General features: G+C 44.1%; 1 protein-coding gene across 4 annotated transcripts in view; it reads right to left on the bottom strand.

Moving 5' to 3' along the window:
* Positions 1–25,836, bottom strand: part of LOC143958211 (multiple epidermal growth factor-like domains protein 11) — a 970,559-nt gene that overhangs the window by 101,394 nt on the left and 843,329 nt on the right. For 3 of the 4 annotated variants that reach the window (XM_077467688.1, XM_077467691.1, XM_077467690.1), the window contains 3 exons: positions 16,050–16,178; positions 12,825–12,953; positions 12,453–12,686 (listed from right to left, as the gene is read on the bottom strand). In XM_077467688.1, the coding sequence (XP_077323814.1) occupies positions 12,453–12,686; positions 12,825–12,953; positions 16,050–16,178 (492 nt within the window). The remainder of the gene's footprint in view (positions 1–12,452; positions 12,687–12,824; positions 12,954–16,049; positions 16,179–25,836) is intronic. The other variant, XM_077467689.1, reaches the window with a different exon arrangement.

Below are 25,836 nucleotides of genomic sequence, written 5' to 3'. Positions count from 1 at the left end.
TAAACTTCGTAAATTCTAAAATTCGTAAATTCTAAGATTCGTAAATTCTAAGCTTCGTAAATTCTAAGCTTCGTAAATTCTAAACTTCGTAAATGCTAAACTTCGTAAATTCTAAAATTCGTAAATGCGTAACTTCGTAAATTCGTAAATTCGTAAATTCTAAACTTTGTAAATTATCTATATACTTCCATCCTTACTCCTCTATCTTAGGTCTTTTTACCATTTATATAGATATACTTCCATGCGATATATAAAACCAGCCAAACCACACCCACCCATACAAGACAAAACAAAACAAAAAAGGGGGAGACGGAAAGGGAGGGGGCGTGGAAGAGACCAGGCGATATAACCATGCAAAAGGCATGATCGCAATTTTCATAATAATTCGTAAATTCTAAGATTCGTAAATTCTAAAATTAGTAAATTCAAAAATTTGAAAATCCGAAAATTCGAAAGAATAACTAACTAATAATAACTATTAAATTATAGGTATTGGAATTTACTTTCAAATTTGGCTGTTAGTGAACATAACGAATATGAATTATCTGAAATAATGAATGCCGCATCTAAACAAATGGAACAGAATGAATAAAAAATAATAATACATTTTTATTAGTATTATTGTTATTTATTATTAATTTGTTCTTCCATTCCATTCATTTAGATATGGCATTCATTATTTTGGTTAATTCGTAAGAATTTTTTTTATAATTACATTTTTATAAAATTTTTCATTTACAACAAACCACCCTTTGAAAAAGTCACGAGGTTGTGACGCAACGCGTCAGAGAAGGAGCTTAGGTGTTACACTCATCACTTCCGGTCGCGGCCGAGACCGGAAGTCCGGGTTTTGTTACGAATTCGCTGTCATCTGCTTTTATGTAAGTGAGGATATTTATCTATTAAAATTATTGTTTTTGGATACTACACATGAGAGCCCCCCCTTGTCTTTCTTCCATGCTCTATGTACCAACTGTAATTGGATCTATTTGAAGAAACTGGGGAAGGAATAACCGTTTATGTACAGTGGTATGCCATTGAGGCTGGACGGATAAAGATGGAATAGCATCTGGGTATATACAGTGCCTTTATGCTATTTATTTGAGGTGAGAGGCTGGGGGAAACTGGTGGTGCACAAGCTTGGCACTGAAGTTTTGCGGTGGACAGTCACGCATTGGAAGTCACTTTGTATTTTTTGCATGGACTTTGCTATATGGTCACCAATCATTTGCATGGACTTTATTTGAGGATCACTATTTATTAGCATTTTTTTGTATTTTGTACTCTGGAATTATTTCACGCATGATTTTTGAATATTTATGCACTTATATTATCATCAATTTTATTCTATATTAGATGCAACATATTTTATGGTTTAATATTGCACATTTTATCACTTTAGTGAGGTGGATTCACTTTTGCACTTTATATTTTGCAATTTATTTTATTATAGTATATTAATTTATTTTTTAGGTAGCGCCGCAATTTATACATTTTACATATTATTTCTTTGGTGTAGAGATCACTATTTTTTTGCTGGCCGCTTCCACACATTTATATATTTTTTAGACATATTTTATACATTTATTAGTAGTCAGGTGGAGCGCATTAATACCTTTCGTTTATAAACCAATATCTATATACTTCCATCCTTACTCCTCTATCTTAGGTCTTTTTCTCATTTATATAGATCAACTGCTATGCGATATATAAAACCAGCCAAACCACACCCACCCATACAAAACAAAACAAAAAAAATAAAAATAAAAGGGGAAGCGGGGGGGGGGGGGGGTGGAGGAGGTGGAAAGGTAGGGGGCGGGGAAGAAACCAGGCGATATAACCATGCAAAATGCATGATCGCAATTCATAAATTCGTAAATTCTAAAATGTGTAAATTTGTAAATTCGAAAATTCGTAAATTCGAAAATTTGAAAATCCGAAAATAAGAAAGAAAATCCAAAAATTCGAAAGAATAACTAACTAATAATAACTAACTATTAAATGATAGGTATTGGAATTTCCTTTCAAATTATCCAAAATAATGAATGCCGCATCTAAACAAGTGGAACGGAACGAATTAATAAAAAATAATAATAATACCATAATAATACTTTTTTTTATTATTATTGTTATTTATTATTATTAATCTGTTCCATTCCATTCCTTTAGATGCAGCATTCATTATTTCGGGTAATTCGTAACTCCTGATAAATTCGTATTCGTTACGATCACTAATAGCCACACTTGAAAGGAAATTCCAATACCAATGATTTAATAGTTAGTGTAACCTTTGCGACCCTGGTAGTTCCGTCACTGGTGTCAGTAGTTTGTTTTCATTTTTTTACCATTTTATTTAATTTTTTTACAATTTAATTTTTTATTTTATTTTTTTAGGATCCCCTTGGGGGACTTTGGTGAAATATCAATGGTCTATACAGACCCCTGATGTCTCCCTTTTGAGGCAGAGAAAGGGGACTGAGGACAGATTCATCCCTCCCTTTCTCTGCAGCCTCAGCATGGAATGATTGAACAGGAAGAGCTCTGTACAGAGCGTCCCGTTCATTTATAAATGGAAGAACAGTAAACACAGTTTACTATGCCTCAGCTTTGAATAAAAAAACAAAACAAAAAGCAGAGTCAGTGATCAGTACCGACACCTTCCCAGCTCTCCATCCTGACAGGTTCCGGCGGGGGGCAGGGAAGCACACAGTTGCCTAGGGCAGCAGGACAGGGATAGGGAGGTGGCTGGATCGGTATGTAGAGAAAGGGATGCCCCCCACTTCCCTCCTGCAGCTGCTGAATTTCTGCAGGAGGGAGAGGAGGAGAAGCGGGCATTCAGCAGCGGCATGGAGGGATCCGTTCCTCTACAACTCGCCCCCGTATCAGCCTTTCAACCAGGTGTACAAGAGGGCCGCATGGGCCCCCTGGAGCATGGGGCCGGGTCACAATGGGGACCACTGCAACCCCTGTACCTATGCCCCTGTGTAGATATTGTACAGTGCCTTGCAAAAGTATTCACCCCCCTTGGCATTTTGTTGTGTTTTGTTGCCTCACAATCTTAAACTAACATGGATTGTTTGAGGATTTGCATCATTTAATTTATAGAACATGCCCACAACTTTGAAGATGTTTTTTTTATTGTGAAGATAACAAGAAATAGGACAAAATAACAGAAAAAGTCAATGTGCATAACTATTCACCCCCCCTAAAGTCAATAAATTGTAGAGTCGCCTTTTGCGGATATCACAGCTCCAAGTCGCATTGCATAAGTCTCTATGAGCTTGCCACATCTTACCACTGGGATTTTTGCCCATTTCTCCTTGCAAAAAGGCACCAGCTCCTTCAAGTTGGATGGTTTGCTCTTGTGAACAGCAATCTTTAAGTCTGACCACAGATTTTCTATTGGATTGAGGTCTGGGCTTTGACTAGGCCATTCCAACACATTTACATGTTTCCCCTTAAACTACTCAAGTGTTGCTTTAGCAGTGTGTTTGGGGTCATTGTCCTGCTGGAAGGTGACCCTCCATCCTAGCCTCAAATCACACAAAGAGTGCTACAGGTTTTGCAGAATATCTCTGTATTTAGCACTATCCATCTTTCCCTCAACTCTGACCAGTTTCCCAGTCCCGACTGCTGAAAAACATCCCCACAGCATGATGCTGCCACCACCATGTTTCACAGTGAGGATGGTGTTCTTTGGGTGATGTGATGTGTTGGGTTTGCGCCAGACATAGCGATTTCTTTGATGGCCAAAAAGTAAAATTTTGTCTCATCAGACCAGAGCACCTTCCTCCATACATTTTGGGAGTCTGCCACATGCCTTTTCGCAAACTCAAAACGTGCCATTTAGTTTTTAGCTAAAAGTAATGGCTTTCTTTTCCACTTTGCCATAAAGCCAAACTCTATGGAGCGTACGGCTTATTGCCGTCCTATGTACAGATACTCCAGTCTCTGCTGTGGAACTCTGCAGCTCCTCCAGGGTTATCTTAGGTCTCTGTGCTCCTCTCTGATTAATACCCTCCTTGCCCAGTCCGTGGGTTTTGGTGTGCGGCCGTCTCTTGGCAGGTTTGCTGTTGTGCCATGTTCTTTCCATTTGGTCATGATAGATTTGATGGCGCTCCTAGGGATCATCAAAGATTTGGATATTTTTTTATAACCTAACCCTGACTTGTACTTCTCAACAACATTGTCCCTTACTTGTTTGGAGAGTTCCTTGGTCTTCATGGCAGTGTTTGGTTAGTGGTGCCTCTTGCTTAGGCGTTGCAGCCTCTGGGGCCTTTCAAAAAGGTGTGTCTATGACAGGTCATGTGAGACTTAGTTTGCAGACAGGTGGACATTATTTCACTAATCATGTGACTTCTGAAGGTAATTGGTGGCACTAGAGCTTTTTATGGGCTTGATAACAAAGTGGGGGGGGGGGGGGGGAATACAAACGCACATGGCAATTATCAGTTTTTGATTTCTGAAAAATAGTTTTATGTATATATTTTTCTAATTTTACTTCACCAACTTAGACGATTGTGTTCTGATCCATCACATATAATTCAGATTAAGAAAACATTGAACTAAATGTAACAAAATATTTAAAAAGCCAAGGGGGGGGGGGGGGGGTGAATACTTTTGCAAGGCACTGTATAAAACGTATTCCAGTAGAATTCTGTTGATATACCAACAATAATCGTTTATATCTGTATTAGTATGCCGCTCATTATCCCAGCACACAGGTGTATAAACTGAACCAGATATTACCATGCTGAGCGTTTCACAATGAACAATAGGACATCCAGAGCATTATAATAATCCCTTGTCAAGTATAATAGCATTAACGTGTTACATCCAGTGTGAGACTTTCCATAGGCTGCAGTTAACTCTTTGCTCTAGTAGAGAATTGTTCTGTTTTAGCCTTTAGATTTATGCAGAGAGGTTGGAGTCTGAGTGATGCAAGGCTTGGGATAACTGGGATCCCTTCATCAGGCTTTATATTCTTTCCTTTATACATCCCTTTGTAAGACTTTAGGCTACATACACACAGATATGTCTGCAGGCGTTAATTTATTTGTCTCCCGGGGCAATTTTTACATTTTTCCCCATACGTGTTAAAAATCTGCATTTTTTTTTTGCTATAAATTACTTTAACCACTTAAGAACTAGAAGGATTTGCCCCCTTAATGACCGGTCCATTTTTTGCGATACGGCACTGCGTCGCTTTAACTGACAATTGTGCGGCCGTGCGACGCTTTTCCCAAACAAAATTGTTGTGTCTCCCCCCCCCCCCACAAATAGGGCTTTTTTTTGGTGGTATTTGATGATCTCTGCAGTTTTAATTTTTTGAGCAATAAACGAAAAAAGAGCGACAATCTTGAAAAAAAAAAAAAACAATATCTTTTACTTTTTGCTATAATAAATATCCCCAAATAATAATAATTTTTTGAGCAATAAACGAAAAAAGAGCGACAATCTTGAAAAAAAAAACAAAACAATATCTTTTACTTTTTGCTATAATAAATATCCCCAAATAATAATAATTTTTTGAGCAATAAACGAAAAAAGAGCGACAATCTTGAAAAAAAAAAAAAAACAATATCTTTTACTTTTTGCTATAATAAATATCCCCAAATAATAATAATTTTTTGAGCAATAAACGAAAAAAGAGTGACAATCTTGAAAAAAAAAAAAAAACAATATCTTTTACTTTTTGCTATAATAAATATCCCCAAATAATAATAATTTTTTGAGCAATAAACGAAAAAAGAGCGACAATCTTGAAAAAAAAAAAAAAAAAAAAAAAAAAATATCTTTTACTTTTTGCTATAATAAATATCCCCAAATAATAATAAAAAAAAATCCTCAGTTTAGGCCAATATGTATTTTTCTACATATTTTTGTTAAAAAAAAAAAAAATCACAATAAGCGTATATTGATTGGTTTGCCCAAAAGTTATAGTGTCTACAAAATAGAGGATAGATTTATGGCATTTTTATTATTTATTTATTTTTTACTAGTAATGGCGGTGATCAGCGATTTTTAACGGAACTGCAACATTGCGGCGGACAAATCGGACACTTTTGACAAATTTTTGGGGCCACTGACATTTACACAGCGATCAGAGCTAAAAATAGCCACTGGTTACTGTATAAATGTCACTGAAAGAGTAGAGGTTAACACTAGGGGGGGGGGGGGCGATCAAAGGGTTAACTGTGTTCCTTGGGAGATGTTTCTAACTGTGGGGGGGGGGGGGGTGGAACTGACTGGAGGAGTAGAGAGATTGCTGTTCCTGATCACTAGGAACAGCAGATCTCTGTCTCTACTCCCCTGTCAGAACAGGGATCTGTTTGTTTACATACACCGATCCCTCTTCTGGCTCTCTGTGGAGCGATCGCGGGTGGCCGCAGGACATCGCAGCCGCTGACCACACGCATCGGCTCCGGCGTCGCGCCGCACGCACCCCCCTATCGCTCTTAAAGAGGCTGATGTACACTACGCCGATTCGCGCAGCCGTGCCGACCGGCCGCAGTATAATGACGACGGCTGGTCGGCAAGCGGTTAAAATGATTGTAAAGGCAGAAGGTGCATTCTATGCATTAAGAAAAAAAGCCAGCCTTCTGTGTGCAGCAGCCCCCCTCAGCCACTTTAATACTTACCTGAGGTCCCTCTAGCTCCAGTGATGTTATACAAAATGTCTCGGCCATCCAGGACCCCCCTCCTCATTGGCTGAGACAGCAGCGCAGCGCCATTGGCTCTCGTTGCTGTCAATCAAAATCAGTCATCCCATGAAAGTAGAAAGGGGGTGGGGCTAGGCTGCAGCTCCATGTCTCAATGGACACAGGGAGCTGTGACTTGGATTGGGTGTCCCCATAGCAAGCTGCTTGCTGTGGGGGCACCCAACAGGAGGGAGGGGCCAGGAGCACAGAAGAGGGACCCCAGAAGAGGAGGATCAGGGGCTGCACTTTGAAAAATCACTGCTCAGAGCAGGTAAGTATAAAATGTTTGTTATTTTTAATATAAAAAAAAATGAGACTCTACAATCAATTTAACTCCTTGCTGCTGCCTGGTCACTGAAGTGGGTTCTCTTCCATGATGCTGCATATATGCCGACCAATGTTTGTGCTGGAAGCGCACTGCACTGCACACGCCCAGCACAGAGAACAGGCTCTCACCGAGAGGCCCCCGGATCCTGTACTAATGACTGGGAATCGGGGGTCCTGATTCCTGATCACCTAACTGCTGTGATAGCCTCTGATTGGCAGTCATTGTGCAGCCTGCCTGTGTGTTTTTCTGTCTTCTGAATGGAGAGAAAGATACATTGTTTACATACAGGATACATTATATAATACATTGTATCTTTCTCTCTTTGTAGAGGAGAAAAATGTAAACAAACATAAGTGTGTGAAAAAACAACCAAAAACAAATAATACATAGCTAGATCAGGGTTTGATCTAGGTCAGTGCCAGGGTTAGTGTTAGGGTCAAGACCAGGGTCAAAGGCCAGGTCAATATATTTTAGGTAGGAATTTTTTAGATTTTTTTAAAATTAGCAACTATTGTTTCTGGGCTGTACTAGGGGTACAAACAACAAATAATATATGCATATGAAGTATCGCTGCGATCGTCAGGAGCAGGACAATTTATTTAGGGTTGTTCTTTGGTGGTGAGTTATGATAACAGCAAGAAATGTACAGCTAAATAAATGGAAAAAAAAAAAAATAATATATATATATATTGTGATGATCCAGGGTGATTAAGCTCTAGTGGTGCATCTGAGTTGAAGAAATTGTGTCTGTCTGACTGCATTTTCAAGGGCACGGCAGCCCTTTTTTATTCAAAAGAAACAAATTTAAAAACATCAGATTCCCTTGCAGGGGTATTCAGCTTTACGGTCCTGCTTCAGAACAACCAGCATTCAGCCTTCCCAGCTAAAAACGCAGCTCTCCTGCTCAGGCCTTACACCTCAGGCTTTGGTCTATTTTCCCCAGACCTGACATCCACCTCTGTGCTTGCAGCTTCGTGCTGCACTGGCTCCCTCCTGACTCCTAGGCCAGACCTCCTGTCTGCCAGGCGCATCTGTCTCCAAGGATGAGCATTGACCTCTATTCCTGGGATGATTATGAAGTCAGCACACAGGCAGGCAATTAGCAAGCCTACCAAAATCAGGCATACACTGCTTATATGCATCTGTGACACAGGGTCACATCTCCACTATACATATATATATATATATATATATACATACATATATATATATATATAAATATATACACATACATATACATATATATATATATATATATATATATATATATATATATATATATATATATATATATATATATCCATCCCATTTACATTGAGAGAGAAAAAAATCGCTTTCAGGTAAAAGTGATTCAAGTGTCTCTAGAACTGCCCGATCACCTTATGGGGTTCTAAAAGTTCACAGTAGTTCCCAGGAGAGCAGGAAGTGGTCAAGAAAAATCCATTCCCCTTTGAAACTAATAAACCTAGAAGTGACAAGTATTGCATCTCTTCCAGGTTCACAACTATCATTCCCCATCAACTAGGGGGAATCCTAACAAAAAGCAATGTCTGCTTTTTCATATGGCTGTGGCCTAGCACCTGGTTACATACTTCCCCCCCACTAAAACTCTTTGGTCCCCAAAGATGGGACAAAAGTCCTTTAAACGCATAAGGGGAGATTTACTAAAACTGGTGCACACAGAATCTGGTGTGGCTGTGCATAGGTACAAATCAGCTTCTAACTTCAGCTTGTTCAATGAAGCTTAAAAGCAAAAATACCCCTAGTGGTAGACTTTTAAGGCACATACAATAAGTAGAAATATATAGAGTATAAAACAGATTTATTAATTGTAAGTATCATAAAAACATATGTAGCAAAAGGAATGCATTAAACAGCGTGGTCACCAATATGTATACAGTACAGTGGGTGAGTTTTTTTACCTTTCTTATTATAATACATATGCCAGTATTACACTATGGGAGGTTCCCTTCTTTCTATTTTTGGGTGAAATCTGACATACACTCAATAATTCTGGCAATACCATAGTTCTGGTCCATTGGTCTACCAATTGTGCTGTGTTCCTGTGGTTTGGCGCCCTCAGCTGTTTGTCCCGGACCATCTAGGACAAAGGCCCTGGCTGGGTGTATAGCCGCAGGTGAGTTTTGCTTGCCTTCTGGTAAGCGTGCATTTCTTATGGTGGTCAGCACTTTTTTGGTGATGGAAGAATGCACTCATATTACTTCAGTTGTTTGATAACTTGGACTTTATTCATTTATATATATTTTTGGGACTTTTTTTTACCTATATTATCATTCACTTTTATTCACATAATTCACTATTATTTGGTTTGGTTATAATTTTTCATTGGTCAATACTGTGTATTTTCATTTAATTTCAACAACACTTGTTTACTATTGGTGTTTTCATTTTTAGCGCAACAATTTTTTCCTTTTTTTATTGTATATATGTGTGCATTTCATATATTTAGTTGCTGCTTCACATATTTTTAGTTTTTGTTAGGAGTGCGGTATTTCCCCCCCTTTGTGAAAGATTTGTGATAGGGGGGATGGGGGGGGGGGGGGGGGGCAGCCGAGAGTACTTTGCTAGGAAGGGAAATTTGGGGGGGGGGGTGCTAAAAGTGGTGATTTAGGGGATTTGTGTTAGGAGAGGGGGATGGAGGGGAAGAAGATTGTGCTAGTAGGGGGAAATTTGTGCTGGGAGGGGGAAAGTTAAAGGGGGGAGAAGATCTGTACTATGAGGGGAGATTTTAGGGGTAGAGGATTTGTTATAGGAGGGGTGACAGGCAGTGGGCAAGATTTGTGTGGATTTTAGCGAGGGGGGCGGATGTGTACTTGGAAGAGGGTGGGTTTATGCTTAGGGGGTAAGCATACAGATTATTTAAAGTGTTTTTGTGGGGGGGGATTTTTGCTGACATGCAATGCTTCTAAATCTTGGACCCTGGGCTCTAGATGACCTTGTCCCGACACTGATGCCTACCATCTGTATACAATCATTCCCCAGCATGATTTCCCTTTCTGGGGATATGCTTATAAAAGTTTTTCCCCTTGAGAGCCTTCAGCTAATACTTAGCACGGCTGGGGGCTCTCAATAACAGCTATTGCTAACAGCTTGGGTCATCCCGGATAATGGGGAACCAATCAGCATTATTCCTAATCATGTGACCACTATGCAAGCTGAAGGCTTCTTTGAAAAATATGAAAGCGGTTTGCAGATGAACACTGCCACCTTCAGGCTGCGGTGCTCATCTGCTGTGCTAGAGGTTTAATGTTGAAATGATCAGATTACTGTATTAAAATGAAAATAAAATAGAATTTAGGAACATTTTATTTTTTATTTTTTTACATTTTAACACATTATTACACCTAAAATAGATCAAAAATCATATATTTTATTTAAATTGTGTGCCAAATAAAAGACATGTAAGTCCTTAAAAATTTCCATGGGCTGCTTTTGAGAGGTGCTGCAATGAGAGCTGCAAGTGTGAATGAGTCCTTGAAAGCCCACCTCCAGGAAACCTAAAAATCCTCTCTTGCATTAATGCTGCATCTACTCTGCCAGGGTTAATTGTTAGTTTACAAAAAAAGAACACCAGAGGGCGCTATCTAAGTGCAGTAATTAATATCTTCATTAATAAAAAAAGATAACTGCCCCCGGCAGTTTGAGAAAGATATGTTCCCATCTTGAAACATGTAGCAGGGTGGAGGACTCTTGACTTCTATTTGTGGGGGAGCTCTTGACATCTGATGTAAGGGGGGGGGGGGGTGATTCTTTACTTCTATTGATGGGGGAGCTCTTAACATTTGATGTGAGGGGTGGAGGACTCTTGACTTCTATTGGTGGGGGGCTCTTGACATCTGATGTGGGGGAGGGGTGGGGGTGGGAAACGCTTGACTTCTATTGGTGGGGAAGCTCTGGACATCTGACGTAAGGGGGGGTGGGGGACTTTTTACTTCTATTGGTGGGGGAGCTCTTGACATCTGATGTAAGGGATGGTGGGGGACTCTTGACTTCTGTTGGTGGGGGAGCTCTTGACATCTGCTGTAAGGGATGGTGGGGGACTCTTGGCTTCTATCGGTGGGGGAACTCTGGACATCTGACGTAAGGGGGGGGTGGGGGACTTTTTACTTCTATTGGTGGGGGAGCTCTTGACATCTGATGTAAGGGATGGTGGGGGACTCTTGGCTTCTGTTGGTGGGGGAGCTCTGGACATCTGACGTAAGGGGGGGTGAGGGACTTTTTACTTCTATTGGTGGGGGAGCTCTTGACATCTGATGTAAGGGATGGTGGGGGACTCTTGGCTTCTATCGGTGGGGGAGCTTTGGACATCTGACGTAAGGAGGGGTGGGGGACTTTTTACTTCTATTGGTGGGGGAGCTCTTGACATCTGATGTAAGGGATGGTGGGGGACTCTTGGCTTCTATTGGTGGGGGGTTCTTGACATCTGATGTGGGGGAGGGGTGGGGTGGGAAACGCTTGACTTCTATTGGTGGGGAAGCTCTGGACATCTGACGTAAGGGGGGGTGGGGGACTTTTTACTTCTATTGGTGGGGGAGCTCTTGACATCTGATGTAAGGGATGGTGGGGGTCTCTTGACTTCTGTTGGTGGGGGAGCTCTGGACATCTGACGTAAGGGGGGGTGGGGGACTTTTTACTTCTATTGGTGGGGGAGCTCTTGACATCTGATGTAAGGGATGGTGGGGGACTCTTGACTTCTATTGGTGGGGGAGCTCTTGACATCTGATGTAAGGGAGGGTGGGGGACTCTTGACTTCTATTGGTGGGAGAGCTCTTGACATCTGATGTGAAGGGTGGAGGACTCTTGACTTCTATTGGTGGGGGGGCTCTTGACATCTGATGTAAGGGGGGGGGGGTGGGGGACTTTTTACTTCTATTGGTGGGGGAGCTCTTGACATCTGATGTAAGGGATGGTGGGGGACTCTTGACTTCTATATATGGGGGAGCTCTTGACGTCTGTTGTAAGGGATGGTGGGGAACTCTTGACTTCTATTGGTGGGGGAGCTCTTGACATCTGCTGTAAGGGATGGTGGGGGATTCTTATCTTCTATTGGTGGGGGAGCACTTGACGTCTGTTATAAGGGATGGTGGGGAACTCTTGACTTCTGTTTGTGGGGGAGCTCTTGACATCTGATGTAAGGGAGGGTGGGGGAATCTTGACTACCACTAGTGGGGGAGCTCTTGACATCTGATGTAAGGCAAGGTGGTAAGGGGTAGGGGTGTAGGGTGCCCTGGACACCTAGTCTTACAGATACTTCCAGCCCTTTGTGGGCAACCATAATACTGATGTGGGCAGCAATGAAATTGAGTTTGACACCCTTGCTATGGTGTGTACTTCAAAGAGCATAAGAGAAATATATATATAATACAATATAATACAAAATCTCAGTAAGCTGTCCAACGCACCTGTATGAGGGTAGTCCGTACTGGTCATGCGCATGGCGGGGGTGTAGGACACATTGGGCATGTCATGGTCTTTGTCCTTTTGCCTCTGCCGGTACCATAAGAAGAGTCCCAACAAAGTCATGATGATGAGCAGCAGAATGATGACGCCAATGATGGCCCCCGCCGAGTGTCGTTCGGAGCCGTGAGCCGGGCTGATTTTAGTGTAAGGATTCAGTTCTTCCATCATTAGAGCAGCTACAAAAAAAATAAAAAATAAAAGGAACACAGAGAATAAAAACTCTTTCATTATCAGGCACGCCGCACCTCGGAACGGTTTCAAAGTTTGAGAAAGCCGAAGCTGATTTTATTGGCGCACCGCCTAGCGTCTCTCACCCTGGTCGCAGCGGATGCCTTTGAAGCCAGGGTTGCAGTAGCAGGTCCCCGTGACGTGGTCACACGTGGCGTTGTTCGAACACTCGCACAGCTGCCGGCAGCCGTAGCCAAAGGTTCCCGGTGGGCACTCTGCGGGGAAATAGAAGGAAACCACTGAATGCCATGGGGACCGCGGGGCAGATATGAACGCACACACACTCGAAGATCTAGAAAACAAGCCTTATGTTGCTGCTAAACACATTACTATAGGAAGGGCCATCACAACAACACATCAACGGACCATTGATCGGAAATAAAGTCCTGCAGATTCTATTTTGATCACACCTTCTGTGTAGAGCTAGGTCTATGGAGGCAATCGCCGTTTGGCCAATCGTGATCTCTTTGCAATCGTATTTTGTTAAAGATTAAAGTAGCTCTCCAGCCAAAACAGTAGTTTTTCAGTTTTGAATAGAGTAGGGTAGGACTAGAACCCCTGTCGGGATTTTTACTGCTGCTTAGGAGATTAAAGTTGAGCTCCGGGTACTGCATAGGTACACGTTTGGTCTGGCTTGGCACAATGTAAGTATATCCCAAACCTGAGGGGCTGCTGGGGAAGCTGACAATCACTGTAGTAGTTGGTGCCACTACACTGATCGCTGTACCCTTCCCTTTTTTTTTTTCAACGAATACAAGTCATTCTCTGACTGGACGGGTGGAGACACAACTCAACGCAACACGCTCTCCACCTCATCTGCTCAGAGGACAACTTGTCTTCTTTAATCGATTGTCAGCAACCCTATGGATGCTTTCACATTGAGGCAGTTTATTAGGCATTTTAGCACTAGAAATAGCCTCTAACATCTAAAAACCGCCTTTTCACACTGGGGGCGGTGCGCTTTGCAGGAAGTTCTGAAAAGTCCTAAAGTCCTGCAAGCAGCATCTCTGGGGCGGTTTGGGGGTAAATCCTTCCAGGGGTTAAGTGGTTAAAAAAATGAAAGGCATTCTATGAATGGCAGCAGTGCCGGCTGAGTGATCCCCCTGTAGTAGCTATGCATATATACAGACTTACACCGTGCCAAGCTGGACCAATAGAACTATACAGTACACATCATACCTGGAGGTCAGGTTTAAAGCAGAACTAAACCCTCCTATCCTTTACAGCCAAGGAAGATGCCATCTTGGCCTCTCTTTGATCTGCAGGTGCCATGATGCTGCACATGTGATCAGTTATGACACCACCAATTTGATGGCTTGGCAGTTCAGCTGAGGGCACAAGCAACTGTTACAGTTATCATTCACGGCATGCTTTGAATGTAAGAAACAGTTGGGAAACAGTTAAATCAATGGATTTGGTTCCACTTTAACTGTCTCCATTTGTCCTAGTGATCATTATTCACTGGAACAAAAAGTGATGGAATTTTTTTTTAGAGTTGCCATTAAATCAGGAAAAGAATGGAAATCTTCTTATGGGGGATACCTGTTCTGGGGATGACTACCAGGGATTTCCATCACTTTGCAGAGATCTCCTCTTACTTCCTGTTGTATTGCTAGGACAGGAAGTGATTGGAAATCTCCCCAACAGGATGTGGACTGCAAACATTTTTTTTTAAAATGAGCTAGCACAGGTTTTATCCCTTTCCTACTCTATCCAAAGCTAAAAAGACATCATTTGGCTATATGTACACTTTAATTCATACAATATATATAATCTCCTAGTTTGAACTTGGTCAAGAATGTAGAAGCAAACCTTTACTCCTATCTCCAGGTATTACCTACTATACATTCTGATAGTCTATGGCAGTTGTTATCAAAAAGTGGTCCTTTGCTTGCCTTTGTTGGGCCCTTGGGGCACTATTCCTCTTATGATACAAGGCATTATTCCTCCTCCTGACACCAACAATGGGGCACTATTCCTCCTCCAGACACCAACAATGGGGCACTATTCCTTCATTTCACATCAACGACAGGGCTCTATTCCTCCCACTGACACCAATAATGAGGTATTATTCCCCCCACTGATACCAATAATGGGGCACTATTTCTCCCACTGATACCAATGATGGGGCACTATTCCCCCCACTGATACCAATAATGGGGTACTATTTCTCCCACTGATACCAATGATGGGGCACTATTCCTCCCACTGACACTAATGACTGGACACTATTCCTCCCACTGATACCAATGATGGGGCACTATTCCTCCCACTGACACCAATGATTGGGCACTATTCCTCCCACTAATACCAATGATGGGATACTATTCCTCCCACTGACACTAATGACGGGGCATTATTCCTCCCACTGACACCAATGATGGGGTACTAATCCTCCCACTGATACCAATGATGGGGCACTATTCCTCCCACTGACACCAATGATGGGGCACTATTCCTCCCACTGACACCAATGATGGGGTACCTATCCTCCCACTGATACCAATGATGGGGTAATATTCCTTCCACTGATACCAATGATGGGGCACAATTCCTCCCACTGACATCGGCAATGGGGCACTATTCCTCCCACTGACACCAATGATGGGGTAATTTTCTTCCCACAGACACCAATGATGGGGCACTATTTCTCCCACTGATACCAATGATGGGGCACTATTCCTCCCACTGATACCAATGATGGGGCACTATTCCTCCTACTGATACCAATGATATAGCACTATTCCTCCCACTGACATCAATGATGGGGCACTATTCCTCCCACTGACACCAATGATGGGGCACTATTCCTCCCACTGACACCAATGATGGGGCACAATTCCTCCCACTGACACCAATGATGGGGCACTATTGCTCCTCCTATTGACCACAGACATTATGTATTTTTTTTTTTCATCACCTGACCACCAAGCCTGAGGAATTTTCTTCTTTTCTTCTCCCACTGACCATAGTCTGGCCCTTCTAAAGTCTGATGGACAGTAAACTTGTCCTTTTTCTTTTTTTAAAGTTTGCAAATCCCTGGTCTATGTGTATAATTAGTTACATATTCACACATTTTTTTATTTTTTTTATCTTCTGTCCATATATCTGGGGATGGTTTATCAGCAACCTGAGGTAGGGACAACATGCAATTTAAACGCTCCCCCCCCCACCTCCCCATAGCCCAGTTCTTATGAGGATCTTGTAGGTGAGACAGACAGACAGACATAGAACAGGACATTGTTCAATGCAGGCTGTATGTGGGCTGCATGTGTTGTGCAGGACTAGACGCTGGCTGACAGGTCACTTACTCTGCTCGCAGTGTTTGCCTGTGAATCCTGTCCTACATGTGCACTGCCCAGTGATGTGGTCACAGTCGGCTCCGTTATGGCACTGGCAGACATTGGCACAGTCCTTTCCAAAAAAGGCTGATGGGCACCCTGCAGAACCAGAATAACGTCACCATACACCCAATGATAGACATGGGGAGACACAGTCCCCGCCACTACTGAGTTTCAGAGGCTTTCCATTCAAACTTATCTTAGTTTTGAAATTGGAACAATGAGCAAAACCAGCAATTACACACAATGCAGTCTACCACTAGCATCAACACCCTTTCACCATATTCGTATTACCTGTTGATTCTGCCAGTGGGTCCGTTATTTTTTCCAGGCCAAGCTGTCCAGCAAAAATGGCAGTTACAGAGTTGGGACAAGTCATATTACACCGGTGAAGGTACTTACAATGGTCGGCTTCTATTCATGCAGAACTCCAGACAAAAATAACAAGGTCAAATGTATATATAGCCTTTTAAAAGATAAAATACCCCCTAAAAAAAAATGCTTTTACTGTAATATTCACCTCCAATGCAAAGATTTCCCCTGCAGTATTATTTTTCTGCCACTAGAGGTCCTCAGTCTGATGGCCAAGGACAATGAATTTACTTCTTCTAAGCCTGGGTCGTCCTAGATCCACCCCAGCTTATGGTTGGACAGTGAAAGGCGAAGCTGCACAATGATGAGCTAACTCTGCTTTCTCCTCCTATCAGCATGCCTTTTGTCAGCACATTAACTGATCGGTTCCTTCTTCCTATCATACTCAAGCCTTGCTTACAGCTTACAGTCTGCAAGAGGTTGGCAACAGATCAAATTCAGATACTTAGGCTTGGTTCACACTGCAGCGTCACCAAAGTCGTGCAACTTGCTAGCAACTTCTGTGCACTGTGCATCTTGCTTGCAACTTTTGTGATGTAACATTGCAGTCTATGGCTGTCAGGAATGTGTGTACTCCTGCTCCATCATAGCTGCTGATTCCAGCATCCTTGTTTTGGCTATGATGCATCCCTGTCTGTCTGTCCACCTGCAAGGTGATTGATATGGCCAGTCTCTGGGTGGAGACCAAATCGGATTTAAGCCAGCCAAGCCTGCAGTCTCATGCTGCTTATTTGCCTGTCCTGCTCTGCTGTTTGGATTGCCTTGCTGATGACCTTGGATCGGAGATCGGACTATTCTCTGAACTCTGCCTGCCTTTTGATTACAGGTGGGGGCAGTGACCTTTTTTTGTATTGATTACAGATTGACCCTGACTATTCTGAACCTTGCCTGCCTTGTACCTGGAACTGTCATTGAACCACTCTGCCTGTCTGCCAGTACCTGTTTGCTTTGCTTAGTTTGTGCATGCCCCAGTGTGGTGGCCAGGCACTATAGCATTGTGTATAAGTCCTGGGGGCAATCAAGTACTGGTAGGCCTGCTTGTCTTATGGGAAAGGGAGCTGCTATAGATAAAGAACACACGAAGACAGCTATAGTGTCTGACCACCTGCCAGAGGCGTCGGCAGGGGGGGGCTCACCGTGGCTGAAGTCCGAGGGGGTCCCCAAAAAACCCTGAGTCTTGAGTGGGCACCGTTCCATTAATAGCCCCGAGTGCTGCCGAGCGAGGACAAATCTTATCCCGAGCACCGCCAAGTCACATAGCAGGTCCCGCCTTCTGTAGCCTGCAGCGCCGATGGATGTCCCACTGGTCCAATGGTGGGACCGCGAGATGTGTGACGTCCATCATAGGTATGTGTCAGGTAGGTAGGTCAGTACGTGTCAGGTAGGTAGGTCAGTGTATGTATGTCAGGTAGGTAGGTCAATGCATGTATGTCAGGTAGGTAGGTCAGTGTGGCAGGCAGGTAGGTCAGTGTGGCAGGCAGGTGAGTTTAGTAGTCGGCATTGATGGGCACCAGTAAGCCAGGCAGCAATCAGCAAGTGAGCTTACCCCCCGCCACACAACCCCACCGCTCCAACCAAAAAACCTGCACCCCCCTGCCCCCCGTGCCGACCTTGGACTCCAGGCTGAAGCCCCTTGTCTTTTTGCCACCTAGCAACTCCCTTGCCACCTACGTTAGGGGTAAACGTGACAATGGCACATAAGTCACACGAAAAGTTGCAGAAAAACAGTGCAGGAGCCTTTTTTTTGTTGCTGTGACCCATTGAAATGAATGTTTTTTGACTTGTCATGCGACTTTATATTGCAAGTCACATGATAAGTTGCAGCAGAGTGAATCAGGGCTTACACTACCTGTATTTAAAAAAAATACGATTTTTGTCTTACCTGTAAAATCCTTTTCTTGGAGTACATTGGGGACGCAGGATAGTATTCTCAAAACACCCGGGTTATACTGCTACCTTCAGGAGACTTGGACACTGGCAAAGCAATGCTGTAAGGACAGATCAGTAAGACTCCTCCCGCTCCCAGCATACCCCAGTTTAGCAAGCAATGAAAAGGAGGATCATAAATAAATAGAGGGGGGGGGGGGTGGGGGGGGGGCAACAGCAAATAAAAAGCTAATATTCCCACAAGCAGAGAACCATTAGGCTAACAGGGTGGCTCAATAGAGTTTACAGAGCCACCTGAAGAACCTTACGACTAAAGCTGGCACCAGATGCCTGAACATCCACCTGGTGAAACTAAAAGCATGGTAGCCTGGCAATTTTGTGAAACATATGCTCTATGCCAGGGTCCAAAAACTTTCTAAACAAAAGGACCAGTTTACTGTCCTTCGGGTTTTAGGGGGGGCAACACTGCGGCCAGCAGGAGTAGAAAATGTCTTAGTGTGGGAGCAAACAATAACTCATCACTGGTATCAGTGGAAGGAACAGTGCCCAATTGGTGGTGTCAATTGATTGAATAGTGAATGGTATAAGGCTCCATCGATGGTGTCAGTGGCAGTAATTCTAGCCCATTGCTGGAGTCAGCTGGAAGAATAGTTCTTTGCATTGTTGATTTAAGTGGCTGTAATTATGGCCAATTGTTAGTGTCAGTGGGAGGAATAGTTCCTCGTATAAGTAGGAGCTTGTTGGGGTTGGAGACCATGCTGCACTTAATCAGTCGCTGGTCGTGAGTGGATGATGAACTGGGTGAGGGGGAAGGACTTGCTTCCAATGGTTTGTGCCCAACTTTAAAGCAGGTGACGGTCAGCCCTTTTTTTTTTATTATGGGGCCTGGGCTGCTATTATTATTATTATTATTAATATACAGGATTTATACCTATATGCTACCACTGGGTTCAGCCTTAGGGTAGTTTCCGCATATGAACTATGAAGAGTAGGTAGAATGGAGCACCTGGTATTGTCAGGTCACCTTGAGACAAGGTGACAGATGCACACCGTAGGGATCAGGAGTGCACCGCAAGGTTGTGGACCCTACGGCTGACTGCTGCGGACAGGAGACAGGTCCCACCGGGTTAGAGCGGAAGATTCCCTGGGGTGCGTAGTCTAAGAGCCAGCAGGTATTCACCAGAGCCTCGAGTGGTGAGGATGGACTTGGCTGCAACTGGCTCCAGGTCGCAACCCCCAGGGTCCCCCAGCTCACACCCACAGTAGGCAACAGGAGGATAGGGATGGTGAGGGACAAAGCCAAGGTCGGGGCCACAAGCAGACAGGAATAGTCAGGGACACGCCAAAAGGTCAGGATCACAGGCAAACGGATAGTCAAAGACACGCCAAAGTCGGTAACGGAACAACAGAAGAGCACACGGCAGGTAACAGGAAGCCAAACACACAAAGGAATACACAATGGTTGATCAGCCCTGTTGGCTTGCAGTGCACAGGTTAATATAAGGTTCCCTGATAGGGCCTGGGGTGGAGCCATGCTTAGAGGAGAGGTTATAAAAACCACCAGGTGGAAGTGGCTGGCCTCTTAGTCTGAACACATGAGGGGAGGTAAGCAAACAGGAAGATCACTGCATAACCATGACAGGTATCCAGTAAATGCAAGTTGGAAGGTGTTTATTGGAGATTGTAGTAAGTATGAAAAGCCAATGTGTTTCAGCGGTACAAAGACTCCCCCTCTTCACTAGGATCAGATGGATGTTTGTCAGTGTCGGCTGTGCTCCCTCGCTGTTCATATAGGAACAGCCCTGAAGAAGGGAGAGTTTTGTTCCCCCAAAACATGTTGGCTTGTCACACTTGTTACAATCTCCAATAAATGCCTTCCAACTTGTATTTACTGGACACTGGTTGCTCCTTTCTACCCACTCTTCATCGTATAGGTGGGAGGAATAGTTCCTCGTATAAGCAACAGTGCCCCAGGGGCTGTATTAAGGCAAGCAAAGGCCCACGTTTGGCCCCCAGGCCCTAGATTGGAGACCACTGCTCTATGCTTGAGAAGCTCCAACTGATCTGGTAGAGTGTACCCAAGACAGGGTAAAAGAAAATGTTGCCTTTGATGGTATGTGCATGAAGGACGAGCTGTTCAATCCACCCAGCGATGGTGGAACAAGAAACTGGCTTTCCCCTACGTGGAACTTCTGGAACGGCAAACAGAAAGTTAGACTAATGAAAGAGAAGGTGCAGCTGAGAAACTCAAACAGCTTGTAACACATCTAGACAATGAAGAGAATTCTCACTAGGATGTTTAGGAACAAGAGAGATATTAGAATGTCGTGAACAAGGTAAAAGGAAGAAACAACCTTGGGAAGAAAATAGGCCCTGGTTCCCAAAACAACCTTGTCTTTGTGTAGCACAAAAAATGGTTTCCTACAGGTTAAAGCCGGCAACCCAGAATCTTGTCTAGCAGGTGAGATGGCCTTAAGAAAGACAATCTTGCGGGCAATGACAGAAGGATATCTCTGATAGGTTCCAAGGGCAGTCTGTGAAGAATTAACTGAACCAGGTTGGGATCCCATGGAGTTTACTGGGGAATGTACAGGGAGAACAACATGAGTGACATCCCGTATGAAGGTCTTCACTAAAAGTGAGAGGCAAGCAGTCTCTAAAAAAAACCTGTTGAGGTTGAGATTTGACCCTTGAGGGTAGCCAAGGTTAAATGTGGATCCAGACAAGGCTGGAGAAAAGATTGGATTTGTCCAATGGAGAAATTCCTGGGCTGGAAGTTCCTCGTCTTTCACCATGAGAAAATGGTAGACTTAGCAGGAAGTTGACTTCCTCAAATTCCTAGCTTTTAAAGGCACAGGGATGACCACATCTGATAGATCCTCATCCTCATTCCTGGATTTGGTGACAAACCTGATCAGTTTTTGACCCTGGGAGCCAAGAGGTCTACAGCTGGCATCTGGCACCAGTGACAAAGGTCCAAGATCAGTGGTCGCCAAACTTTTGGACCTCACAAGCCACTAAACTCACAAATTTGAATCCCGTGGACCACTAACATGAATTTCACATGCCTTATACATACAATGCTCTGGCTCTCTGTCCCCCTCCCCCTGGATTACACTGCTGCCTTATACACACAATGCCCTGGCTCTCTGCCCCCCCCCCCCCCCCCCCCCCGTACTCTGCATCACATTGCTGCCTTACACAGACTCATCATTGTAAATCACCTCCTTATCCAGAAAACAAACACTTCTGTGCACGGGTGGATTACTAGACAGTCTGTATGTCATGATGGTGCATGTCACTGGCCTAGCTACCCTCAGGGATAGGGGTATCCTGATAAACAAAAAAAAGAAAGAAAGGGAGCACCAGCCTAGTGCATTATCCTTTGGATGTATTTTATTAAGAATGGATATAAAAGAAAACTACTCACAAATTTAGGTGAATGGCTCACAATGTAAATTGGTTCCATAAGTAGCAGCAATAGGTCAGAACCAGATAAAGTCCAAATGGTCACAGAGGAAAAGACGAGGGCCACTGCTGGCTGACGCGTTTCGAAGGATCACCTTCTTCCTCAGAGCACAGCAGTGTTGCCTCCCTCAGTTATCCAAATATATATATATATATATATACATATATACACAGTGCCTTGCGAAAGTATTCGGCCCCCTTGAACTTTTCAACCTTTTGCCACATTTCAGGCTTCAAACATAAAGATATAAAATTTTTATTTTTTATGAAGAATCACCAACAAGTGGGATACAATTGTGAAGTGGAACGAAATCTATTGAATAATTTAAACTTTTTTAGCAAATAAAAAACTGAAAAGTGGTGCGTGCAAAATTATTCGGCCCCTTTACTTTCAGTGCAGCAAACTCACTCCAGAAGTTCAGCGAGGATCTCTGAATGATCCAATGTTGTCCTAAAATGACTGATGGTGATAAATAGAATCCACCTGTGTGTAATCAAGTCTCTGTATAAATGCACCTGCTCTGTGATAGTCTCAGGGTTCTGTTGAAAGCGCAGAGAGCATCATGAAGACCAAGGAACACACCAGGCAGGTCCGTAATACTGTTGTGGAGAAGTTTAAAGCCGGATTTGGATACAAAAAGATTTCCCAAGCTTTAAACATCCCAAACATCCCAAGGAGCACTGTGCAAGTCCCTCTAAACTTTCAGCTCAGACAAGGAGAAGACTGATCAGAGATGCAGCCAAGAGGCCCATGATCACTCTGGATGAAATGCAGAGAACTACAGCTGAGGTGGGAGAGTCTGTCCATAGGACAACAATCAGTCGTACACGGCACAAATCTGGCCTTTATGGAAGAGTGGCAAGAAGAAAGCCATTTCTTAAAGATATCCATAAAAAGTCTCCTCTAAAGTTTGCCACAAGCCACCTGGGAGACACACCAAACATGTGGAAGAAGGTGCTCTGGTCAGATGAAACCAAAATCGAACTTTTTGCCCACAATGCAAAACGATATGTTTGGCGTAAAAGCAACACAGCTCATCACTGTCATGGTTATGCAATAGAGTTCGTCTGCTTACCTGTCTGCATGTGTTCATTTCTAGAGACCAGCCGAGCTTCACCTGACTGCTTTTATATCCTTCCTCTGGCATGGCTCCACCCTAGCTCCTATCAGACAACTCTATATTAACCTGTGCACTGCTAGCCTATCCTGCTGATCAACCTTTGTGTGTTAGCTTCCTGTTTCCTGCCGTGTGCTCTGCTACTGTTTTCCGTTACTGACTTTGGCGTGTTTGACTATCCCTGTTTGCCTGTGACCCTGACCTTTTGGCGTGTACCCGACTATTCTTGTCTGCTTGCGGCCCCGACCTTGGCTTTGTCCCTCATCATCCCTATCCTCCTGTTGCCTACTGTGGGTGTGAGCTGGGGGACCCTGGGGGTCGCGACCTGGAGCCAGTTGCAGCCAAGTCCATCCTCACCCCTCGAGGCTCTGGTGAACACCTGCTGGCTCTTAGACTCCGCGCCCCAGGGAATCTCACACTCTAACCCCAGTGGGATTTGTTCCCCGTCTGCAGCAGTCAGCCGTAGGGTCCACAACCTCGCAGTGCACCCCTAACCCTACGGTGTGCATCTGTCACCTGGGCTCTAGGTGACCTGACAATCACCCTCAACACACCATCCCCACTGTCAAACATGGTGGTGGCAGCATCATGGTTTGGGCCTGCTTTTCTTCAGCAGGGACAAGGAAGATGGTTCAAATTGAGGGGAAGATGGATGCAGCCAAATACAGGACCATTCTGGATGAAAACCTGTTGGAGTCTGCAAAAGACCTGAAACTGGGATGGAGATTTATCTTCCAACAAGACAATGATCCCAAACATACAGCAAAATCTACAAAGGAATGGTTCACAAATAAACGTATCCAGGTGTTAGAATGGCCAAGTCAAAGTCCAGACCTGAATCCAATCGAGAATCTGTGGAAAGAGCTGAAAACTGCTGTTCACAAACGCTCTCCATCCAACCTCACTGAGCTCCAGCTGTTTTGCAAGGAAGAATGGGCAAGAATTTCAGTCTCTCGATGTGCAAAACTGATAGAGACATACCCCAAGCGACTTGCAGCTGTAATCGCAGCAAAAGGTGGCTCTACAAAGTATTAACGCAAGGGGGCCGAATAATTTTCCCCACCCCACTTTTCATTTTTTTATTAGTTAAAAAAGTTTCAAAAATCCAATAGATTTCGTTCCACTTCACAATTGTGTCCCACTTGTTGGTGATTCTTCACAAAAAATAAAAATTTTATACCTTTATGTTTGAAGCCTGAAATGTGGCAAAAGGTTGAAAAGTTCAAGGGGGCCGAATACTTTCGCAAGGCACTGTATACCGTATTTATTGGCGTATAACACGCACTTTTTTCCGCTTAAAATCAGGGGAAAATAATGGGTGCGTGTTATACACCGATCCCCCCGCCGATCTGCCGATCTGCGCTGTCTGTGGAGCGCCGCCGACATTTACCGAGCTGAGCCGAGTGTACTGTGTACTCGGTTCCGCTCTCAGTCACGCCCAGTCCCGTCTCCTAGCCTTTACGTCCCGCCATTGGCCCAGTGTTGTGTCCATCACAGGAGCCAGGACAAGGGGCGGGACGGGGGCGTTACTGGGAGTAGAGCCGAGTAGCCGAGTACCCTCGGCTCGGCTCGGTCTATGTCGGTGGCAAAAGGAGCAGAAGATCTCGACGGCGGCGGCGGGAGGAGCCGAAGATCTCGCCGGCGGCGGCGGGAGGAGCCGAAGATCTCGGCGGCGGCGGCGGCGGTAAATTTAAAACTAACCATGCTGCAATTTTGGGAAAGGCTGCAGGGGGACAGTGGAAGGCTGCAGGAGAACAGTGTAGGGCTGCAGGGGGACAGTGGAAGGCTGCAGGAGAACAGTGTAGGGCTGCAGGGGGACAGTGTAAGGCTACATTGATGGGCATTTAAAATGTAAGGTTTTTTTCCTTAAACTTCCCTCCTAAACTTGGGGTGCGTGTTATACGCCGATAAATACTATATTTATATACACACATGCATCACTAATCAGGCAAACAGGGACCTCCCAGAAGGGCTTGGGAAGCCCTTGCATTTCCGTGGGCGGTCAAAGGACCAAAGGTGACGCCCCCACGGGAGGCTCTTGCTAAAAGGCTCTGAGGAAGAAGGTGACCCTTCGAAATGCGTCAGCCGGCAGTGGCTCCGTCATGTCCTCTGTAACCATTTAGAGTTTATCTGGTTCTGACTTATTGCTTATTTACATTGTGAGCCATTCACCTACATTTGTGAGTAGTTTTCTTTTATATCCATTTTTAATAAAATCCATCAAAAAGAATAATGCACTAGGCTGGTGCGCTCTTTCTTTCTTTACCTCCTTATCCAGCCATGTGCTCAAGCTCCATGCTCCCTCCCACAGTCTGTGATCAGCGCTGCCATTGGAACTCCCCTAATTCTTCACCTCCCACACTCTGCACTACTCCTGGCGCCTCCCTCTGAGTTCACATGAGCTGCAACTACAGAGGTGGCATCAGGTATGAATGCGAGCTGACATTGAGGGAGAACAACCCTGGAAACAGCATTAGACGGTAGACATCCGCCACAATGTTGATTTGCGGCACAACCCCTGGGGACCACCAAAAGTTTCTCGTGGTCCACGGACCACTGGTTGGCGACCACTGTCCTAGAACACCTTGCGATGGAAAAAAACATTCTCCGGAGACGAGATATGAATGACTTAGGGAGTCTGCCAGCCACAGAAGTTAGGGGTAGAACTTGAAAACAAATCAGAGCAAGTACAAGGGCTAGTACCTTGTAGATGATCCAAGCTGCAGTAGACCAGCCAAAGGGGAAAACAACAAGGTGGTAATGTTGCATACCCACACCAAAATGCAGGTAGAGTTGGTGTGCTGAAAAATTGGAGACATGTAAATGGGCATCCCCGATGTCCATGGAGGTTGCAAGGTCTCCCGGATGAAGGGAGACAATGACTGAGAGCAGAGAGGAATGCTGGGAGTAGG

The sequence above is a fragment of the Lithobates pipiens genome, unplaced genomic scaffold (assembly GCF_037356315.1).
Source record: "Lithobates pipiens isolate NorthernLeopardFrog02 unplaced genomic scaffold, aLitPip1_a1.2 Scaffold_6, whole genome shotgun sequence".
Lineage (NCBI taxonomy): Eukaryota > Metazoa > Chordata > Amphibia > Anura > Ranidae > Lithobates > Lithobates pipiens.
This window is presented reverse-complemented; position numbering and strand designations above follow the sequence as displayed.